The 22,618-nt window shown below is 43.6% G+C and overlaps 1 protein-coding gene across 3 annotated transcripts in view; it reads left to right on the top strand.

Annotated features, from left to right (window-relative positions):
- Nucleotides 1–22,618, top strand: part of LOC126353821 (potassium voltage-gated channel subfamily KQT member 1-like) — a 2,608,463-nt gene that overhangs the window by 2,310,270 nt on the left and 275,575 nt on the right. For all 3 annotated transcript variants that reach the window (XM_050002939.1, XM_050002938.1, XM_050002941.1), the window contains one exon: nt 2,853–2,943. In XM_050002939.1, coding sequence (XP_049858896.1) covers nt 2,853–2,943 — 91 coding nt within the window. The remainder of the gene's footprint in view (nt 1–2,852; nt 2,944–22,618) is intronic.

Raw genomic sequence — 22,618 nt, 5'->3', positions numbered from 1 at the left:
AGTATCTGCAGGCTCAGAGAACTTTAAGCGTAGCTCTTCACTGCTTAGTACTTCCGTATCCCATTTCTTTGCGCATTGGTTCTTCTTGACTAGTCTTAAACGTCAGTCTACTCTTCATCACTACTAAACTGTGATCTATATCTATTACTACCACATGAGAAAATCGTGTGGAATCGTGTGGCGTAGATGGATATAAAATCTCACTTATTGCGCGAATCCAGCATAGTATGAAGAATAAATTATTATATTTGTTGGTGATCTGTGAGTATAGAAGGAGAGAAAACTGGTACACAGAGCTGCCCTCTCTGGGAGTAGTAGTTACTCAAACACGGCTGCAAATCAAACAGGATCGCAAAGGTGCTTACGTCTATCCATAATTCTCCAACTCTACGCCAGAGTTCGTCAGTCAAAGTGGTTGGTGATTGGTGGTTTGGCAGTCTCTCAGCAACCCATGACCAGATGTTTTCATGGTTTCAGTAGGTGAGAGATCCGGAAAACTTGCAGCCAGGGCAACTGTGGAACGCCCTCCGTAGTAAAGTAGGTGGACAACATATAGTCTTGCGCTATTTTGGTGGAAGATAATATCAATATGAGATTGAAAATAGGGCGCAGTCATCGGTTATAATGTGTCAGACGTGTAATGTCTGCTGTTCGAACTACCGGCTATGCGAAAAGGGATGATCGTGTTGTATACTCCATAGCACAAGGTACTATCACGGCGATCGTACAACAATGACGAACGTATTCTAGTAAATGTCGCTCTCCTAGGTGCCTCCACACAGGGGTACCCGTATCGCGCTGCACAGAGAAACGGGACCCGTCCAAATAAACGGTGGGAGGGGCGTGGCGCACTCCTGTATCCAGTGTTTCCTCTGAGCGCATCATTGTCGCCTCTTCTCACGCAGCTGCCTCGTCAAGAGAACCTGTAATAATGGTCATCGTACTGTCAGCGCTTCAGACTCGTTCCACTGCCCGTGTGAAACCCGCCTTGTTGCTAAGAACACCATTCAATGACCAGAGGACTTGATGTGACTGTACGATCATGCCCGCCCTTACAACAACATGTCTGTGCTCTCGAAAGCTATTTGTTTGCAGCGTTAAATTCCTGCATGGTGTAGAATGTGGTCCTCCTGAACCAAGTGATTTTATGTTTTCCGACAGTCGTGAGATCCCAACGAGCCCGTCCATTATTATCGCGAAACAATAAACAGTCCCCCCCCCCCCCCCCACTGTGTAACACGATGCTCTCACAATCAACCAACATTCAGTCCATTGCCTAAATGAAAATTATTTTACTGATGGAACGTTGTAATATTGTGCTCTTCAGTACTCGTAATTGCATGTGGCTTCTGGCAAGTTTCGCGCTCTATGAAGCGCCCGTATTGCAACCCTGAAGTTTTCCCGGCACAGGCGAAAATCTGTTACTGGTTTAATAAAAAATTTACTTGTTTCGAACGACTACGTATTCCTCAGATACATTATTTTATGTTCAAATAGTTTATTTTTTAGTTCTCCTTTATGGAGCTGAGATGCGGACAGTAACTGAAGGGGACTGCAAGAGAACTAATACTCTCGAGGTGTGACATATAGGAGGTTGCTGAGATTATCATGGATGGACAAACGAACCAATAAATCAGTTCTTCAAGAACTCAGTTTGGAAAAAAAATTGTCCAGCATTTGTTTCTAGCGAATCCTGCAGTTCATTGGTCACATAGTTGGACGACATGAGGATAACTTGGAAAAGAAAATCATCCTAGTTGAAGTCGAACGGAAAGATTGCTGGGAAGACCATTAAGACGATTAATGGATCAGATAAAGGAGAAGTCACAACAATCATGGGGCCAGCTACCCCCAGATGCAGAACACCGGGGAAAATGACTGTTGAGAGAATTGATGGGTCACCACCTTCCTGCTATAAAAGACGAAGTGTTGAAAAAGAGTTCATTTTGATCAACTTCTCAACGTTTGTAGCAGTAATATTTCCTCGCCCTGTATATCAGCACGTTAACCTATGTGTGAAACTACATGTTTCTAATGACATTGTCCACACCGTGGTAGAGCCGGCAGGACACTTGGTTGCCACGTGAAATAGCTGGGATTGATTCAAGGTACACAACAGGATATTGCTTCTAAGGACTGGAAGTTGCAGCTAGCATCATGAGGTCAAATGAAGCACGTTCTAATTCTTAGGTAATACAGGGTGATTCAAAACGAATACCACAACTTTAGGAATTTAAAACTCTGCAACGACAAAAGGCAGAGCCAAGCACTGTCGGCGAATTAAGGGAGCTATAAAGTTTCATTTAGTTGTACATCTGTTCGCTTGAGGCGCTGTTGGCTAGGCGTCAGCGTCAGTTGATGCTAAGATGGCGACCGCTCAACAGAAAGCTTTTTGTGTTATTGAGTACGGCAGAAGTGAATCGACGACCGTTGTTATGGGGGTATGGTAAGGATATGGTGTTTCGGCCACCTCTCCCAGCCACCATTGATGATTTGAAACGAGAAATAACAGCAGCTATCCAAACTGTTACGCGTGATATGCTACAGAGAGTGTGGGACGAGTTGGAGTATCGGGTTGATATTGCTCGAGTGTCTGGAAGGGGCCATATTGAACGTCTCTGAACTTGTTTTTGAGTGAAAAAAAAAACCTTTTTAAATATTCTTTGTAATGATGTATAACAGAAGGTTATATTATGTTTCTTTCATTAAATACACATTTTTAAAGTTGTGGTATTCTTTTTTAATCACCCTGTATAATGCGTCTTTCGATTGATATTTACGCATTCAGCTTTCTTCTCTAGCCCGCTGTTGTCTCTGCTTCGTTACACTGACTGTATCCCAATCTCTTCCAGGTTCATGCTGGTCCTCGTCTGCCTCATCTTCAGCGTCCTCTCCACCATAGAAGAGTACGGAACCTTCGCCAACGCCACTCTCTTCTGGATGGTGAGTACTCACTTTTTTCCCTTTTTTATTTTAGACTACGGAATATGTCTCACAATTATACTGCGGCGAGTTTGCCGCCAATTATTTTATTTCATTGAAGTAAAACAACATCCAACAATTGTATACTGGAAAATAGTATAATTTTTGTAACTGTTGTATCGGAGTACCTAAGGCGCTTTTTCCGTGTTGGGGACAACATCATTGCTCTGGAAGACATAACGCCTCGTTTATCTGAGCTACGTGGGACCGCTGGTAATTCAGATTATCCGAAAATTCAGAAAAAATTAAAATGACATTGGTTAAATAGTATAAAAACAGACATTATACTTATTCCCACGTAAACACACGAGTTATGGATTGTTGTTAAATAAATTCTGTACGAATATTGAAAAAATATAATGAAACTTGTTCACTTAAATGATCGGAAACTTTCTTCTTAGTCAGATGATTACGTCGTTTATGTGAAGCACGATCACGCAGGTGTTCCATCACGATTAGTGTCGGCCAAAATTTGTTCCATTGTTGTTGTTGTTGTTGTCTTCAGTCCTGAGACTGGTTTGATGCAGCTCTCCATGCTACTCTATCCTGCGCAAGCTTCTTCATCTCCCAGTACCTACTGCAACCTACATCCTTCTGAATCTGCTTAGTGTACTCATCTCTCGGTCTCCCTCTACGATTTTTACCCTCCACGCTGCCCTCCAATGCTAAATTTGTGATCCCTTGATGCCTCAAAACATGTCCTACCAACCGATCCCTTCTTCTAGTCAAGTTGTGCCACAAACTTCTCTTCTCCCCAATCCTATTCAGTACCTCCTCATTAGTTACGTGATCTATCCACCTTATCTTCAGTATTCTTCTGTAGCACCACATTTCGAAAGCTTCTATTCTCTTCTTGTCCAAACTAGTTATCGTCCATGTTTCACTTCCATACATGGCTACACTCCAAACAAATACTTTCAGAAACGACTTCCTGATACATAAATCTATATTCGATGTTAACAAATTTCTCTTCTTCAGAAACGCTTTCCTTGCCATTGCCAGTCTACATTTTATATCCTCTCTACTTCGACCATCATCAGTTATTTTACTTCCTAAATAGCAAAACTCCTTTACTACTTTAAGTGTCTCATTTCCTAATCTAATTCCCTCAGCATCACCCGATTTAATTTGACTACATTCCATTATCCTCGTTTTGCTTTTGTTAATGTTCATCTTATATCCTCCTTTCAAGACACTGTCCATTCCGTTCAACTGCTCTTCCAAGTCCTTTGCCGTCTCTGACAGAATTACAATGTCATCGGCGAACCTCAAAGTTTTTACTTCGTCTCCATGAATTTTAATACCTACTCCAAATTTTTCTTTTGTTTCCTTTACTGCTTGCTCAATATACAGATTGAATAACATCGGGGAGAGGCTACAACCCTGTCTCACTCCTTTCCCAACCACTGCTTCCCTTTCATGCCCCTCGACTCTTATTACTGCCATCTGGTTTCTGTACAAATTATAAATAGCCTTTCGCTCCCTGTATTTTACCCCTGCCACCTTTAGAATTTGAAAAAGAGTATTCCAGTCAACATTGTCAAAAGCTTTCTCTAAGTCTACAAATGCTAGAAACGTAGGTTTGCCTTTTCTTAATCTTTCTTCTAAGATAAGTCGTAAGGTCAGTATTGCCTCACGTGTTCCAACATTTCTACGGAATCCAAACTGATCCTCCCCGAGGTCTGCATCTACCAGTTTTTCCATTCGTCTGTAAAGAATTCGCGTTAGTATTTTGCAGCTGTGGCTTATTAAACTGGTAGTTCGGTAATTTTCACATCTGTCAGCACCTGCTTTCTTTGGGATTGGAATTATTATATTCTTCTTGAAGTCTGAGGGTATTTCGCCTGTCTCATACATCTTGCTCACCAGCTGGTAGAGTTTTGTCATGATTGGCTCTCCCAAGGCCGTCAGTAGTTCTAATGGAATGTTGTCTACTCCGGGGGCCTTGTTTCGACTCAGGTCTTTCAGTGCTCTGTCAAACTCTTCACGCAGTATCATATCTCCCATTTCGTCTTCATCTACATCCTCTTCTATTTGCATAATATTGTCCTCAAGTACATCACCCTTGTATAAACCTTCTATATACTCCTTCCACCTTTCTGCCTTCCCTTCTTTGCTTAGAACTGGGCTGCCATCTGAGCTCTTGATATTCATACACGTGGTTCTCTTCTCTCCAAAGGTCTCTTTAATTTTCCTGTAGGCAGTATCTATCTTACCCCTAGTGAGATATGCTTCTACATCCTTACATTTGTCCTCTAGCCATCCCTGTTTAGCCATTTTGCACTTCCTGTCGATCTCATTTTTGAGACGTTTGTATTCCTTTTTGCCTGCTTCATTTACTGCATTTTTATATTTTCTCCTTTCATCAATTAAATTCAATATTTCTTCTGTTACCCAAGGATTTCTAGCAGCCCTCGTCTTTGTACCTACTTTATCCTCTGCTGCCTTCACTACTACTTCCCTCAGAGCTACCCATTCTTCTTCTACTGTATTTCTTTCCAGTATTCCTGTCAATTGTTCCCTTATGCTCTCTCTGAAACTCTGTACAACCTCTGGTTCTTTCAGTTTATCCAGGTCCCATCTCCTTAATTTCCCACATTTTTGCAGTTTCTTCAGTTTTAATCTACAGGTCATAACCAATAGATTGTGGTCAGAGTCCACATCTGCCCCTGGAAATGTCTTACAACTTAAAACCTGGTTCCTAAATCTCTGTTTTACCATTATATAATCTATCTGATACCTTTTAGTATCTCCAGGGTTCTTCCACGTATACAACCTTCTTTCATGATTCTTAAACCAAGTGTTAGCTATGATTAAGTTGTGCTCTGTGCAAAATTCTACTAGGCGGCTTCCTCTTTCATTTCTTAGCCCCAATCCATATTCACCTACTATGTTTCCTTCTCTCCCTTTTCCTACACTCGAATTCCAGTCACCCATTACTATTAAATTTTCGTCTCCCTTCACTATCTGAATAATTTCTTTTATTTCATCGTACATTTCTTCAATTTCTTCATCATCTGCAGAGCTAGTTGGCATATAAACTTGTACTACTGTAGTAGGTGTGGGCTTCGTATCTATCTTGGCCACAATAATGCGTTCACTATGCTGTTTGTAGTAGCTTACCCGCATTCCTATTTTCCTATTCATTATTAAACCTACTCCTGCATTACCCCTATTTGATTTTGTGTTTATAACCCTGTAGTCACCTGACCAGAAGTCTTGTTCCTCCTGCCACCGAACTTCACTAATTCCCACTATATCTAACTTTAACCTATCCATTTCCCTTTTTAAATTTTCTAACCTACCTGCCCGATTAAGGGATCTGACATTCCACGCTCCGATCCGAAGAACGCCAGTTTTCTTTCTCCTGATAACGACATCCTCCTGAGTAGTCCCCGCCCGGAGATCCGAATGGGGGACTATTTTACCTCCGGAATATTTTACCCAAGAGGATGCCATCATCATTTAATCATACAGTAAAGCTGCATGTCCTCGGGAAAAATTACGGCTGTAGTTTCCCCTTGCTTTCAGCCGTTCGCAGTACCAGCACAGCAAGGCCGTTTTGGTTAATGTTGCAAGGCCAGATCAGTCAATCATCCAGACTGTTGCCCCTGCAACTACTGAAAAGGCTGCTGCCCCTCTTCAGGAACCACACGTTTGTCTGGCCTCTCAACAGATACCCCTCCGTTGTGGTTGCACCTACGGTACGGCCATCTGTATCGCTGAGGCACGCAAGCCTCCCCACCAACGGCAAGGTCCATATAAACCATTATATTTTTGAGCTGCGTTGCTGCCTCTGTATGTGTCATCATGTCTTCAGATTAGGCGTCAACTTCGTCAGATAATCAATTATCACTATCGTCATTGTCTACAGACAAACAAACAGCGATAATTTTGTTATCAGTCCTTACCGTAACCAGTGTCGTTAATTCACAGCCAGTACTTTATATTTATAGCACCTACGTATGAACACCTTGGAATGTTTTCAAATGCTTCACTGATCTCCAAAGGGTAGACATTGCAACGAAATTATTCATCCAGTGTACAATCTGCGTCAGAAAAGTGATAAATGACTGGTTACAGATTATTCTTCCAGTATGACACCAAAATCAGCAACAATGTTTCCAGTAGTTCTTCTTCGTTCATCTTGTGCAGTACGTCTAACGTTTTGTCCAAGACCTCCATCACCTTCTTTCTCTTCGATGTTGATTTTACTTCAACAACAAACAGAGGCATTGCAGTACTGTACACGTCAACTTGTTAAATAATACGGTGACAGGTTGCGTGTATGGTGGCTAGCTGAACTTTAAATCTAGTGATTGTTGCCACCAATTGTTGTTCCTATTACTTCAGAAGTTCAAATGGCTCTAAGCACTGTGGGACTTAACATCTGAGGTCATCAGTCCCCCAGACTTAGAGCTACTTAAACCTGCTAACCTAAGGGCACCACACACGCCCATGCCAGGGGCAGGATTCGAACCTGTGACCGTAGCAGTCGCGTGCTCCGGACTGAAGTGCCTAGAACGGCTCGACCACAGTGGCCGGCACTTCCGAAGTATCGAATACTTTACAGCTACTGCACTTGATAACGATCCGGATGAACCGGAGAAGCGGTTTATTGAGGGCTGGATGAACGAGGTTCCACTGAAAATATCGAAGGTTGAAAGCCAAGAGAATGAAGTGATATTACAACATGCTACGCAGAGTAGGTTCTGTATTCGGATGCCAAAGAGATGAATTTTGACAGGACTAAGTATACAGAACAAAACGAATACTACAGAGCTATTCTGTGCGTATATAGTGCATACATATATACCTACATTACACGAGGGCTATACGGAAAGTAAAGAACGATAGGTCGCGAAATGGAAACCACAGTGAAAATCGAAACTCTTTTGTTTGAAACCTTTCAGCTACTTCTCTACACAGTCGCCGCTCAGACTTAGACATCTGTCGTAGCGTTGTACCAATTTTTCAATTCCCTTGTTATAGAAGACAGCAGCCAGTGCTTTTCGACAATTTTCTACTCTGGACTGCAGCTCGTTGTCTGTGTCAAAATATTGTCTGCATAGCCAGCGGTTCATTTGAACAGAGATGAACCTCAGCGGTAGCCAATTACGGGCCGTATTGCGGGTGAGCAAACTTCTCATCCAAAACACTGCAGGAGCATCTTCATTGCCTCCGCAGAATGCGGCCGAGAATTGTCGTGTAGAACGAACGGCATGACAGTTATGTTTCATGGATTGCATAGCTTCAGGCGAAATCTTTCGCCAGGCCCTCATACGTTGTAGATCTTTCCGTTCTCACTTTGAGCTCAGAACTCGAAAGAGCGACATGATACGATCGATGGGCAGCCTAGACACAGTGCCCAACTCATCTGTGCAAAGCTTCATCAGATTTTCACTGTATTTTCCATTTCGCGACCTATCGTTCCTTACTTTCGGAATAACCCTCGTATATATATTGTATATACGTACATAGTATTAACCACCAGTTGGTGAATGAAGCGACCTGCCACAAATACTTTTTGAATGTTTTATTTTACTGCCATAAACGGTTTCGGGCTACCATGCCCATCTTCAGATGGCTAACATTTTCCGTTAGATAGATGTTCTGGTTAACAGCATGCCGTGTGGTCCACACTGCACGAGAACATTTGAATATTTAGTGCGACTTTATCAGTTATATCACACGTAGTGGGCCTATAACACGATGGGAAGGTCGTTTGAGAAGATCGTCACACCTCCTTTTACACACATTTAACCCCTTCTTTTGACTCATCTGCGATGGAGATAAGAAATGCGACGACCAACGTTTACACCACGCTGTTTTCTAAGAGTGGCCGAGGATAGCATTTCAGCCACACCGCCGCCCGTAATAGACACGAAAAGGCCTTAGAGTGTGGCATTAGGAGTGTCGATGTGCAACGTACCCGAGGTTCGTCAAGAGAGACTGGCAACCCCTCAGACAATGAAGCATCACGGGGTTGCATATGTAGGAGGCGGTTCCTCCTCGGACTGCGTCGATCACAAAAAAGACTACAGAAAGCTGGACAACCGCCACCAGAGGGCCTCCATGCCATGTAGCTACACTACTGCCCATTAAAATTGCTATACCAAGAAGAAATGCAAATGAGAAACGGGTATTCATTCGAATAATATATTATACTAGAACTGACATGTGATTACATATTCACCCAGTGTGAGTGCATAGTTCGTGAGAAATTAGTACCCAGAACAACCACCTCTGGCTGTAATAAAGGCCTTGATACGCCTGGGCATTGAGTCAAACACAGCTCTAATGGCACGTACAGGTACAGCTTCCCATGCAGCTTCAACACGATACCACAGTTCATCAAAAGTAGTGACTGGCGTATTGTGACGAGCCAGTTACTCGGCCACCATTGACCAGACGTTTTGAATTGGTGAGAGATCTGGAGAATGTTCTGGCCAGGGCAGCAGTCGAACATTTTCTGTATCCAGAAAGGCCGGTACAGGACCTGCAACATGCGGTCGTGCATTATCCTGCTGAAATATATGGTTTTGCAGGGATCGAATGAAGGGTAGAGCCACGGGTCGTAACACATCTGAAATGTAACGTCCACTGTTCAAAGTGCCGTCAATGCAAACAAAAAGTAACCGAGACGTGTAACCAATGGCACCCCATTCCATCATACCGGGTGATACGCCAGTATGGCGATGACGAATACACGCTTCCAATGTGCGTTCACCGCGATGTCGCCAAACACAGATGCGACCATCCTGATCCTGTAAACAGAACCTGGATTCATCCAAAAAAATTACGTTTTGCCATTTGTGCACCCAGGTTCGTCCTTGAGTACTCCATCGCAGGCGCTCCTGTCTGTCATGCAGCATCAAGGGTAACGGTAGCCATTGTCTCCAAGCTGATAGTCTATGCTGCTGCAAACGTCGTCGGACTGTTCGTGCAGATGGTTGTTGTCTTGTAAACGTCCACATCTGTTGACTCAGGGATCGAGACGTGCCTGCACGATCCGATACATCTATTCGGATAAGATGCCTGTCATCTCGACTGCTAGTGATACGAGGCGTTTGGGATCCAGCACGGCGTTCCGTATTACCCTCATGAACCCACCGATTCCATATTCTGCTAACAGTCATTGGATATCGACCAACGTGAGCAGAAATGTTGCGATACGATAAACCGCAATCGCGATAGGCTGCAATGCGACCTTTGTCAAAGTCGGAAACGTGGTGGCACGCATTTCCCCTCCTTACACGAGGCATCATAATAACGTTTCACCAGGCAACGCCGGTCAACTGCCGTTTGTGTATGAGAAATCGGTTGGAAACTTTCCTCATGTCACACATTGTTGGTGTCGCCACCGACGCCAACCTTGTGCGAATGCTCTGAAAAGATAATCATTTGCATATCACGGTATCTTCTTCCTGTCGGTTAAATTTCACGTCCGTAGCACGTCATCTTCGTGTTGTAGCAGTTTTAATGGCCAGTAGTGTATTTCCTCCGCCGTGTCACGTGTGCGGAACTAGATCGGCACGAATTCCTCCGCGCTCCGGCGACATAGGGCGGTGCAAGCCGAGACGTCGGCATTTCGCTCCACGGAAGCTCTGGGACGATTAACGCACCGGCTCTTAACAGCACAATCCGGTCGGAAGCCACCGCTGTGGGACCTACGACATACCAGTGATCCAGTGATATCCCGAGAAGTATCTGCGGGCCAACTACACCTAACATTCAACCTCCGTCGTCAGGGATTATCAGTGGCGTAGTCTTCACGTCCCACTATGTTTACTCACTGTGTGTTCCAGGCGTATACAAGTTAGTGTCTGAGAAGTTGTACTCTTTTTTTATTGCGAAGAGTTTTTCCTTTATTGTCAGATCTCCGTTCTGTGGTCGTGATAAAGCATTTTTGTTTTTGTTTAGCTGTGTCTTTTTATTGCTTATTAGAATCCCCCCATGGGAGTTATAGCACAATGAAATCACTCTCTTCCTCTGGGCGTTGATTCCCACGTATTACGCTGTCGAAAAACTACAGTTCGTTGAATGTTCAGCACCAGGACGACGGCCGGCAGGAGCACCAGGATGAATTCTTGAATCTTGCCTGGTCACCACCGTCACCATGTCTCAATATTATTGAGCCTTTGTGGTGTACTATGGAGAGAAGAGTGCATAATCGCCAGCCGCTGTGGCCGAGCGGTTCTAGGCGCTTCAGTCTGGAACTGCGCCGCCGCCACGTTCACAGGTTCGAATCCTGCCTCGGGCATGGATGTGTGTGATGCCTTAGGTTGGTTAGGCTAAAGTAGTCCTAAGTTCTAGGGGACCGATGACCTCAGAAGTTGAGTCTCATAGTGCTCAGAGCCATTTTTGAACCAGGACGACGTTCTTAACAACCTTCGACACTGCTGACACCCTCCACCCCCTCCCGAGAAGATTCAACCCTTCTCTTAAGGACACCGTTGGCCAGCAACCCCACTAAACATAATCGCTCCCCGTACGACCGCAGTTTTTGTTCCGGCGTGTAGGCTGAAACCAGTAGATACCGTTCCAAACCATTCCACGAAATACGAATTTGATCCGCTGAAGCAGAGGATGCTTATGCCTTCTCAGTTCTCCTGTTTCGCGCCCTTGTGTGGCGTGATCGAAGACGGAAGTTGGCCCTGGACGTAAATAAAAGTAATATATTGCGCATGCATGGCAGAGGAAGTCCACTACTATACATTTACACTATTGGTGTCAAATTACTGGATAACGGAAACCACAGCAATATCTAGGAGTAACCTACTGGAGTGACGTTACAGGCAATTGCAGTGACACCGTCAAACATACAGGAACAAAATCAGATGTCAGACTGAGATACACAGGAAGAACCTTAAGGTAATATAATCGATCCACAAATGAAGTGACTTACAAAACGCTTGTTCGACCGATTCTTGAATACTGATTATCAGTCTGGGCCGCTTACCACGTTGGATTAATAGACGAAATAGACTACGTCCAGCGAAGAGTGGAGTACTCCGCCGCAGATCGTCTAGTCGGCGTAAGAGCGTTTCGGAAATGTTCAACAATACTTGGATGAGTACGTTCCGTAAAGACTCGGACAGCGTATTACTTTTTCCCGCATAAATCTCGCGAAGTGACCACGACGAAACAGGCCGAGGAATTAGAGCGAATGGAATGGGGGGATTAAGTAGCTACAGTAGATGTTCACTCCTTCACACACCGTCAGTTGGTTTGCGGATTATAGATGTAGATGTAGATCGCCATATATGCTGCTTTACAGAGAGCAATCCTCTAACATTCGCGTTCTGTAGTGAGGTGTGGATTATTTGTATCCATTTTATTTCAGAAGGTATCTCCGTGATATTCATCCTCTGGAAATCGCCAGTACGCCCCAGACGCTGGCTGGCTACATTAGACTGACCAGAAATTCTGACTTTCAAGTTCGTAACAGCAGTGGCCAGGCAATGCACGTACAGATCGAGAGGTCATACACCACGTGTCGTTCCTTGTCGTAGAAGGAATGTTCGAACCAATTGCTGATTCTGAATCACGTTGTCCGGTATCTGCACCCAAAAAATTCTGGCACGTTGGACAACTCGTTTGTTCTCATCTGTTTCCCAATTTGTCGTTCTTTGCTGCCACAGAGCGGCCCCTTGACAAGGCTGAACATTCTACGCGAAGCAGAGTCGTCATGTAGATCGCCTTGATGTTCTTCTGTTCCAAATATCCCTCTACAGTGTTTGATCCTGTTTTAAAATACTTGTCTCCCTTTACGCCAGGAATTATGGAAAAGTAAAACAGCGTTCCCAGGTGAGTGGCTTGGAAACGGGCAGCCACTATCCTACGCTGACGGAAAAAAGTCGCAACACCAAAAAATAATTCATGTAGAGTGATGAAATTTCGGGAATACATTTGTGTAGGTAACATATTAAGTGATTAGCATTGATAGACCACAGGTTAATGGAAGCGCGAGGTAAGTAATTACAAATGTGAAATGCTGGTACATTAACAACCGGTGTAATCACCAGATTGTTGAATGCAAGCATGCAAACGTGTATTCATTGTGTTGTACAGGTGCCGAATGTAAGTTTGTAATACGGAGTTCCATCCCTGTTGCCCTTCATCGATCAATGCTGGTTGTGGATGACGCTGAAGTTGTCCGATGATGTTCCATATGTGCTCGATTGGAGACAGATCTGGTAATCGAGCTGGTGGAGGCAACGTGTTGACATTCTGTAGAGCATGTTGGGTTACAACAGCGGTATCTGGGCGGGCGTTATCGTATGGATAAACGCCCTATGGAATGCTGTTCATGAATGTCAACACAACACCTTTGGAATGCTGTCCATGAATGTCAGCACAAATGGGTGGAATCACACGCTGATGTACAAATTTGTAGTCACAGTGCATGGGATAACCACAAGAGAGCTCCTGCTATCATACGAAATCGCGCCCCAGACCATAATTTCAGGTATAGGCCCAGTGTGCCTAGCCCGTAGACAGGTTGGTTGCAGTCCTGCAGCTACCCTCCTCCTAAACAAGACATGGCCACCACTGGCACCGAGACAGAACAAGCTATCATCAGAAAACACAACAGACCTCCACCTTGCCGTCCAATAAGCTCTCGCTTCACACAACTGAAGTTGCAAATGGGGGTGCTTTGGGGTCTAAATCTACATCTACATCCATACTCCGCATGCCACCTGACGGTGTATGGCGGAGGGTACTTTGAGTACCTCTATCGGTTCTCCCTTCTATTCCAGTCTCGTATTGTTCGTGGAAAGAAAGATTGTCGGTATGCCTCTGTGTGGGCTCTAATCTCTCTGATTTTATCCTCGTGGTCTCTTCGCGAGATATACGTAGGAGGGAGCACTGTACTGCTTGACTCCTTGGTGAAGGTATGTTCTCGAAACTTCAACAAAAACCCGTACCGAGCTACTGAGCGTCTCTCCTGCAGAGTCTTCCACTGGAGTTTATCCATCCACTCCATAACGCTTTCGCGATTACTAAATGATCCTGTAACGAAGCGCGCTGCTCTCCGATGGATCTTCTTTACCTCTTCTCTCAACCCTATCTGGTACGGATCCGACACTGCTGAGCAGTATTCAAGCAGTGGGCGAACAAGTGGACTGTAACCTACTTCCTTTGTTTTTGGATTGCATTTCATTAGGATTCTTCCAATGAATCTCAGTCTGGCATCTGCTTTACCGACGATCATTCCATTCTAAATCAATCCTAATACCTACTCCCAGATAATTTATGTAATTAACTGCTCCCAGTTGCTGACCTGCTATATTGTAGTTAAATGCTGGCCGCGGTGGTCTCGCAGTTCTAGGCGCGCAGTCTGGAACCGTGCGACTGCTACGGTCGCAGGTTCGAATCCTGCCTCGGGCATGGATGTGTGTGATGTTAGGTTTAAGTAGTTCTAAGTTCTAGGGGACTAATGACCACAGCAGTTGAGTCCCATAGTGCTCAGAGCCACTTGAACCATTTTTTTGTAGTTAATGATAAGGGATCTTTCTTTCTATGTATTCGCAGCACATTACACTTGTCTACATTGAGATTCAATTGCCATTCCCTGCAACATGCGTCAATTCGCTGCAGATCCTCCTGCATTTCAGTACAATTTTCCATTGTTACAACCTCTCGATATACCACAGCATCATCCGCAAAGAGCCTCAGTGAACTTCCGATTCTATCCACAAGGTCATTTATATGTATTGTGAATAGCAACGGTCCTATGACACTCCCCTGCGGCACACCTGAAATCACTCTTACTTTAAAAGACTTCTCTCCCTTGACAATGACATGCTGCGTTCTGTTACCTAGGAACTCTTCAATCCAATCACACAATCGGTCTGATAGTCCATATGCTCTTACTTTGTTCATTAAACGACTGTGGGGAACTGTATCGAATGCCTTTCGGAAGTCAAGAAACACGGCATCTAGCTGGGAACCCGTGCCTATGGCCCTCTGAGTGTCTTGGACGAATAGCGCGAGCTGGGTTTCACACGATCGTCTTTTTCGAAACCCACGCTGATTCCTACAGATTTCTAGTCTCCAGACAAGTCATTATACTCGAACATAATACGTGTTCCAAAATTCTGCAACTGATCGACGTTGGAGATATAGGTCTATAGTTCTGCGCATCTGTTCGTCGTCCCTCCTTGAAAACGGGGATGACCTGGGCCGTTTTCCAATCCTTTGGAACGCTACACTGTTCTAGAGACCTACGGTACACAGCTGCAAGAAGGGGGCAAGTTGCTTCGCCTACTATGTGTAAAATCGAACTGGTATCCCATCAGGTCCAGCGGCCTTTCCTCTTTTGAGCGATTTTAATTGTTTCAATGGGATAGGCAGTACAGAGCGTCTGGCTCGGACCTGTTCTTGACGCAACCTATTTGTAACAGGTCGTTGTGTCACTGGGGTGCCAACTGCTGCTCAAATTGCTGCTGCAAATGCAGAAGGATGCGCCACAGCCATACGCCGAACACGATGGTCTTCATCCTCGGTGATGCCAAGTGACTGTCCGGAGCCCGATCTTCTTATGGCCGTACATTCTCGTTACCACCGCTGCCGTCAGTCATGTGTAGTGGCTACATTCCTGCCAAATTATTCTGCAGTACTGCAAAAGGAAAATACAGCTCCTCGTTGGGCTATTACTCGATCTCGTCCAGACTCAGTGAGGTGCTGGTAATGGCGTCTTTGTCGCCTTAAAGACATTCTTGACTAACACCAACTCACAGCGTCCAACCTCAAGGTAACTAATGTTCACGACCGTTATAGCGTGTGTTTAGAGAAAAAATCTGATTCGCTTCCTCATTGTGCCGCTACTATCCCCGTTCTTCTGCGACCGGCGCGAAGTTTGATTAGACATCATGTTTGAGATTTAGAGATGCGCTTGCAAACTTTCGTTTACGTCGCACAACTCCTTATTGGCGTTGCGATTTTTCTCCGTTATATTTGCAGCCCAGATTGCATTGTATCAGTCTCCTCCTACAGATGTGATTCATCCTATTGAATAACCTTCTTCTGGTTCGTATGAATAGTGGAGCAACGGCTGGTCTGACCTTTAGCCTTCTTTTCAAATCTCTTTATTCAAATGCAACCGGTTTCGGTAGCACCTGCACGGTCATCAGCACTATGTTTTGGCAAAAATTGGACGTATAATTAAAGTTCCATACTGCCATAACATAAATTTAAACTCGGTGTCCGCAGATCTGCTCATACATTAAGTGTGCAAGGAGCATTTCTTGCGTAAACAGATTTCAAACATAGTTTCACATGTGTTCTAAACGTTTCCCATTTCCATGCTCAACGTCAAATATTCAACGTATTAATTCCTTTACAAAGTAATCATACTTTAATATTATTTTATGCAAGGGAATTAGATTCTTTAAACAACAGGTTGTCGGATGGGGGAGTGTATTGGTTGGCTCCTGAATCCCATTAAGTTTTATAATACTACTAATCGAACACTTCTGGCAATTATCTCTCTCTCTCTCTCTCTCTCTCTCTCTCTCTCTCTCTCTCTCTCTACTTTGCTAACTACTCGAGCTGACCTGGTAGCTGACGAATTTCGGACTGTAACAGCTATGCTCGCAAACGGTCGAGCAAATTTTGTTATTGGGCCGCCCTATTAGCATACGTTACAACCGGCGCCGCGGCGCTCTGCGGCGATTCATTTGCGCGCGCGCTCTGTGGTTTCAGGCGGTTAGCTAATTAGTGTGCAGTGCTAACGATGCTCAACAGGTGGCAGCACCTGTAACGTTCAAACAATCGATTGGCGGGCCTTCTGCCGGCGCTCTGGGCCATTTTTTTTTTTTTTTTTTCGTCAACTCGATTGTCAGGGCTTCCCGGCAGGCGAAGCCATTGAACACATTGTTCGCTGTGACTGAGTTAGAACGGTTTTGTACAGCACAGCGGCCGGAAATGATTGTAAACATTCGGGAAGATCATTAAACACTGACTGTACACTTTGTCTGATGAATACGAAACACAGCAGTTTACATCTCTTCCGCTTGAAGACTATGTAATAGGAATGGCTCAAAAAAGCAAAGTAGATCATAATCTCCGTCATAAAGGATTCAAAGCTTGCTACTTGAAATGTCCCATTTCTTCAGAAAAATATTAAGCGGAATATATTTTGCTGTTCGTTTTGTTTTATATTTTACCAATCTATTGAGAAATCCGTCTTTAAACAAAATTAAAACGAAATTCTAACAGCTATGCTGAAGAAATTAGTTTTTTCAACATTGCTTATGAAAGTTAAAATAGGGAAAAGATCAATCCAACCAACGGTTTACATATGAAAAACGACAGTCGTTTCTTTAATACACGCTATTTGATCAAAAGTATCCCTACACTTATTCGTGGGCATTAACCCTAGGACCCACTCTGGGGTCATAGGTGACACCAATCATCTTTACTATGGATAAAATAATATTCCTATTTCTTGTAAAAATCCAGAATTTATGACTTTTACCACACAGTATTGTAGTTCTCTCACAAAAATTTTTAGAGCGCTTGACGCAACATTTAAATCAATAATTAACAAAAACTACTGTTGGGGTCAATTATGACCCCAGATAGATTATATGTAACATTCATAGAAAGTACAGATTATCAACTATCAATCTCTTTCTTAGGTATTTTGAGTTGGTAACACTGAATTCAGGTGTTATACAGGTGTTACTCAGAACTAACCTCAAATTGGAAGTTCGTTTGTACGTTTTTTGTACGTTTGTTGTTGCAGTGTAACTTCAGCATGGATGGAATACGTTTTGCTCCTGGCTATAGTGTAGAACAGGCTATGGAAGACTTATTTCGTAGCAGTAGTGATTCAGAAGGTAGTGACGCCGAAGATGATGGAACAGAGACACAAGTAGACCAAAGTGATCAAATTTGTTTACATGAATTAGAAGAAGATGATATTCTTGCTGAAAATGATGAAAGTGGAGAAGATGAAAGTGCAGCACTGGTAAGCAGGGGTCAGGATATTGCATGGAGTACAAAAGAACCATCAATTCGTAGATTTCCAATCCGCAACATACAATTATTTTCGGCAGGTATTCCTAGTACAGTTAGTGTTAGCTCAGCTGTTGACTGTTTCAGGCAGTTTATTACTAATGAATTGCTGGATATAATAGTTCAGTTCACGAATCAAAGAGGAAATGAATTGAAAGTGTCTGGAAAATTAGTTGGCTGGCGTGATACTGACAGATGCGAGCTTCTTTCATTTTTAGGCTTGCTGATTATGTATGGCGTACAGAAGAGCCGGGGGAAACCTATTGACGAATTTTGGGACTCTGAATATGGCACTCCTCTATTCCGTGCTACTATGTCGAGGAGGCGATATCAGGATATTCTGCGTTCACTTCGTTTTGACGACCGTATCACAAGACTTGAAAGGAAAGAGAGGACTGGAAATAAGGCTGAAGCTGTACAGGAAACATTTGACTTGTTTGCCGTGCAATGTCAAACATCATTTATACCTTCCAGCAACATTACTGTTGATCAACATCTTTGCGTATACAGAGGTCGGTGCAGTTTCAAGGTCTACATTCCTTCAAAGCCAGGAAAGCATGGCATCAAGATATGGTGCGCAGTAGACTGTGAACAATGGTTATCTGACAAATGTTCAAATGTACACTGTAAGGAGTGGTGAGGTGAGAGAAGTGAATCAAGGCAAGAGAGTGGTCTTAGATTTAGTGCGTCATCTGGCTGGCAGTGGTAGGAATATTACCACTGACAATTTTTTCACGAGCTATGACCTTGGCCAAGAATTGTTGAAAATGAAGTTGACACTTGTAGGTACTCTGCGTTCTACAAGAAAAGAAGTCCCAAAAGAGTTTTTGCCTTCGGAAACTAGGGAAGAATGCACTTCCAGATTTGCATACAGTGGTAAAACCCTATTAGTTTCGTATGTTCCAAAGCGAAATAAGGCTGTGCTACTCCTGTCAACACAACATCAATCATTTGAAGTGCCCAAAGAAAACAACTTGAAACGAAAACCAGAAGTAGTGTTGTATTACAAGTCAACAAAACCAGGTGTTGATACGCTAGATCAAATGAGCTCTTACTATTCTGTGAAAAAGGGTACAAAACGTTGGCCATTAGCAGTATTTTATGATCTTGTCGATCTAGCTGCACTCAGTGCCTACAGACTCTTCTGTGTTGCTGTTGAAAAAACAGAGAGACGTCTTTTTCTAATGAAGTTGGCCAAAGAAATGGCAAAGCCCCAAGTGGAACTTCGTGAGTGAGTTTACCACAAGCAAGGAACAAGGATATTATTAGCAGTATCAAACGGTGTGGATTTGATGATCTGTTAGACAATGGACATCCAGACGTAATACCCGACAATCAGAAGAGAAAGCGAGGCAGATGCTCCATTTGCCCCCGATCAAAGGCCACAAAAGACAGTTCAACATGCAAAAAGTGTAACAAATTTGTTTGCAAGGAACATTCTGAAATAGTTACTACTTGCAAAATATGTGCAGATGACTATGGTATGGATTCCGGTTAGAATTATGTTTCCTGTTGAGTAGTTCATCACATTTTCTGTAAATTTGAAGCCATTGTGAAACATTTATGAGTGAAACAAATTATGACTTAGAGTAATATTGTAACTTCTGAAATGTAATTACTCTGACATATGTAATTTCATTCCACTATGTACATACCAGTTAAAAAAGCTGTGAAATGTGTCTAAATAATAAATAAAATGTAAACAAACAGTATTAAACGACAGTACGTTGTTCTCTGAATGATCAGTACACACAGTCAATTATATATTGATTGGGGTCATGTATGACCCCAGATGGAGTACTAGGGAAATTTTAGCAGGGTGATTCCTAGGGTTAATATGGTGCAACCAACTCAGCTTTGTAACGGCTTGAACTCTGTCGGGGAAACTTTCAATGATCTGTTCGGATGTCTCTGAAGCAATGGCAGCCCAACCTTCCTCAAAGGTCGAAACCAGAGTAGGATGTAGTATTGGCCAGGGACAATAATGAAATCGACGTCCTAACTCATCCAAAAAGTGTTCTGTTGCGTCCATGTTCGGACTCTAAGCAGGCCGGCCCATTTCAGGAACGTTATTGTCCAAATAGCATTGTCTTGCCTCACAGATGCTGCTTTTTCGCAGGCTGCCTGTCGTGCTGGTACAATCAGTCACCGTCTCGGAACTGTTCCTCTCCTATACCCAGTACACAATGCTGGAAAACGTGTTCTTGTTCTCCCGAATTCAGTGTTCTTTAAGCGCATTAAGGGGAATACACCATTAACCCTGTAAAACACCCCCGTACCGCAATACTTCTTCCCCTTCACATCACTGTCGGAATTTCACGTTACCCAGGAATTCGCAAAACCCAGATTATTCTATCGGACTGCCACCGAGTCATTCATCACCCTAAATTATTGGTTTCCAGTCATCCACTGCCCATTGGCGTCTCTCTTTACAAAATGGTTCAAATGGCTCTGAGCACTATGGGACTTAACATCTGAGGTCATCAGTCCCCTAGAACGTAGAAATAGTTCAACCTAACTAACCTACGGACATCACACACATCCATGCCCGAGGCCGGATTCGAACCTGCGACCTTAGTGACCGCGCGGTTCCAGATTGAAGCGCTTAGAACCGCTCGGTCACATCGGCCGGCCTCTCTTTATAGCACATCTAGCGTCACTTAGCAATGACTATAGAAATGTGCGGCGTATGAGGAGCCGGCCGATCATTGTACCACACTGTTCTTACATCCGTAAGCAACAGTCATTGTGTTACTGGACTGTTGGCAACACTGTGGTACTTACGAGTAATGTTTCCTTATAACACCTACCGTCAGTACGTGAGCTCTGGCAGATATTGGGTTAGCTGTGGCTGCGGTTTCGCGTTTCTGCCTCAGTCTCATCACCAACAGTCATCTTGGTTAGCTTTAGAGGTGTTGAAATGTCCCTGATGGATTTGTTACTCAGGTGACATCCAATGACTACTCCACTTTCCAAATCATTGATCTCTCTGACCTCTTCCACATCTACATTTACTTGACTGCTCTGCGATTCATACTTAAGTACCTGGCAAAGGGTTCTCCAAAAACCTTCAGATCATTTCTCTACCGTGCACTAACAGCATAACGGAAAAATTAACACTTAAAAAAATTGATCAAATAGCTCCAAGCACTATGGGACTTAACTTCTGAGGTCATCAGTCCCCTAGAACTTAGGACTAATCTAACCTAACTAAACTAAAGACATCACACACATCCATGCCTGAGGCAGGATTCGAACCTGCGACTGTAGCGGTCGCGCGGTTCCAGACTGTAGCGCCTAGAACCGCTCGGACACTACGGCCGACGATTACTTAAATCTTTCCGTAAGAGGTCAGATTTTTCACATTTTATTGCGATTGTCATTTCTCCCCGTGTAGGCTGGCAACAGTTAAATATTTACGAACTCGGAGGAGAAAGTCGGTGAGTGAAATTTCATGAAAACTTCTCGCCGCATCAAAAAACACCTTTTTTTGTATTGATTGCCACCCGAACTCTCTTATCGAATCCGTGGCATCCTCTGCCCTAGTTCACGATAGTACAATACGAGTTGCCTTTATTTGGACTTTTTCTATGACCTCCTTCAGTCCTGTCTAGTAAGGATCCCATACCGCATAGCTATACTGTAACAAAGGACGGACAAACCTAGAGTGGGCACTGCCTCTAACAGACCTTCTGCATCTTTTAAGTATTCTGCCAATAAAAAGTGGTCTTTGGTTTCCCTTCTTCACAATGACGTCTACATGATAGTTTCATTTAAGTTGCTCGTAATTGTAATTGTAGATATTTATATGAACTGACAGCCTTCAGTCGGCCGCGGTGGCCGAGCGGTTCTAGGCGCTTCATTCCGGAACCGCGCGCCTGCAGGTTCGAATCCTGCCTCGGGCATGGATGTGTGTGATGTCCTTAGGTTAGTTACGTTTAAGTAGTTCTCAGTTCTAGGGGACTGACAAGATCAGATGTTAAGTCCCATAGTGCTCAGAGCCATTTGAAGCATTTTTTTTTGACAGCCTTGAGATTTGTGTGACTTATCATGTACCCCAGTGATACCCGATCTAGTCCCTACAACAGATACTGGGCGTTCCAGCATACATTGTACACGGTAGACATCGTAAGATTTTAAACATAAAGTATTTGATAAGTAATTACTATTGTATGTTTTACATTGCTATAACTTTATTTTGCAAATATTATAAAGTGAAGTTAGGTCTATGCTTTACAAATCACGGTTGCCGTGGAACTGGTGAGCGGTTACAAATTTTCACTACTAACAGAGTTACCAAAGTGGGTAAAAAGGATTGACTACCATTTGTGTAACTGATTTTTCTGTTCTGCTTATCTACTGGCAACACAGTAGCCCCTATCTCCTCTTATACCGGTGGCTCCGCCTGTCGTGATATCTCGTGGTTAGTTCAGCGTTGCATATCGATGTCCAGGTGCTTCTAATCACATAGTGTAATTAGACAGCGTCGACAGGGTCGACGGGCTTTTGTTGAAGTTTCGAGAACATACCTTCACCGAGGAGTCAAGCAGTATATTGCTCCCTGCTACGTATATCTCGCGAAGAGGATAAAATCAGAGAGATTAGAGCC

This window comes from Schistocerca gregaria, chromosome 3 (assembly GCF_023897955.1).
Source record: "Schistocerca gregaria isolate iqSchGreg1 chromosome 3, iqSchGreg1.2, whole genome shotgun sequence".
Classification (NCBI taxonomy): domain Eukaryota; kingdom Metazoa; phylum Arthropoda; class Insecta; order Orthoptera; family Acrididae; genus Schistocerca; species Schistocerca gregaria.
Note: the sequence above shows the minus strand (reverse complement) of the source record. Positions and strands in the feature narration are given on the sequence as shown.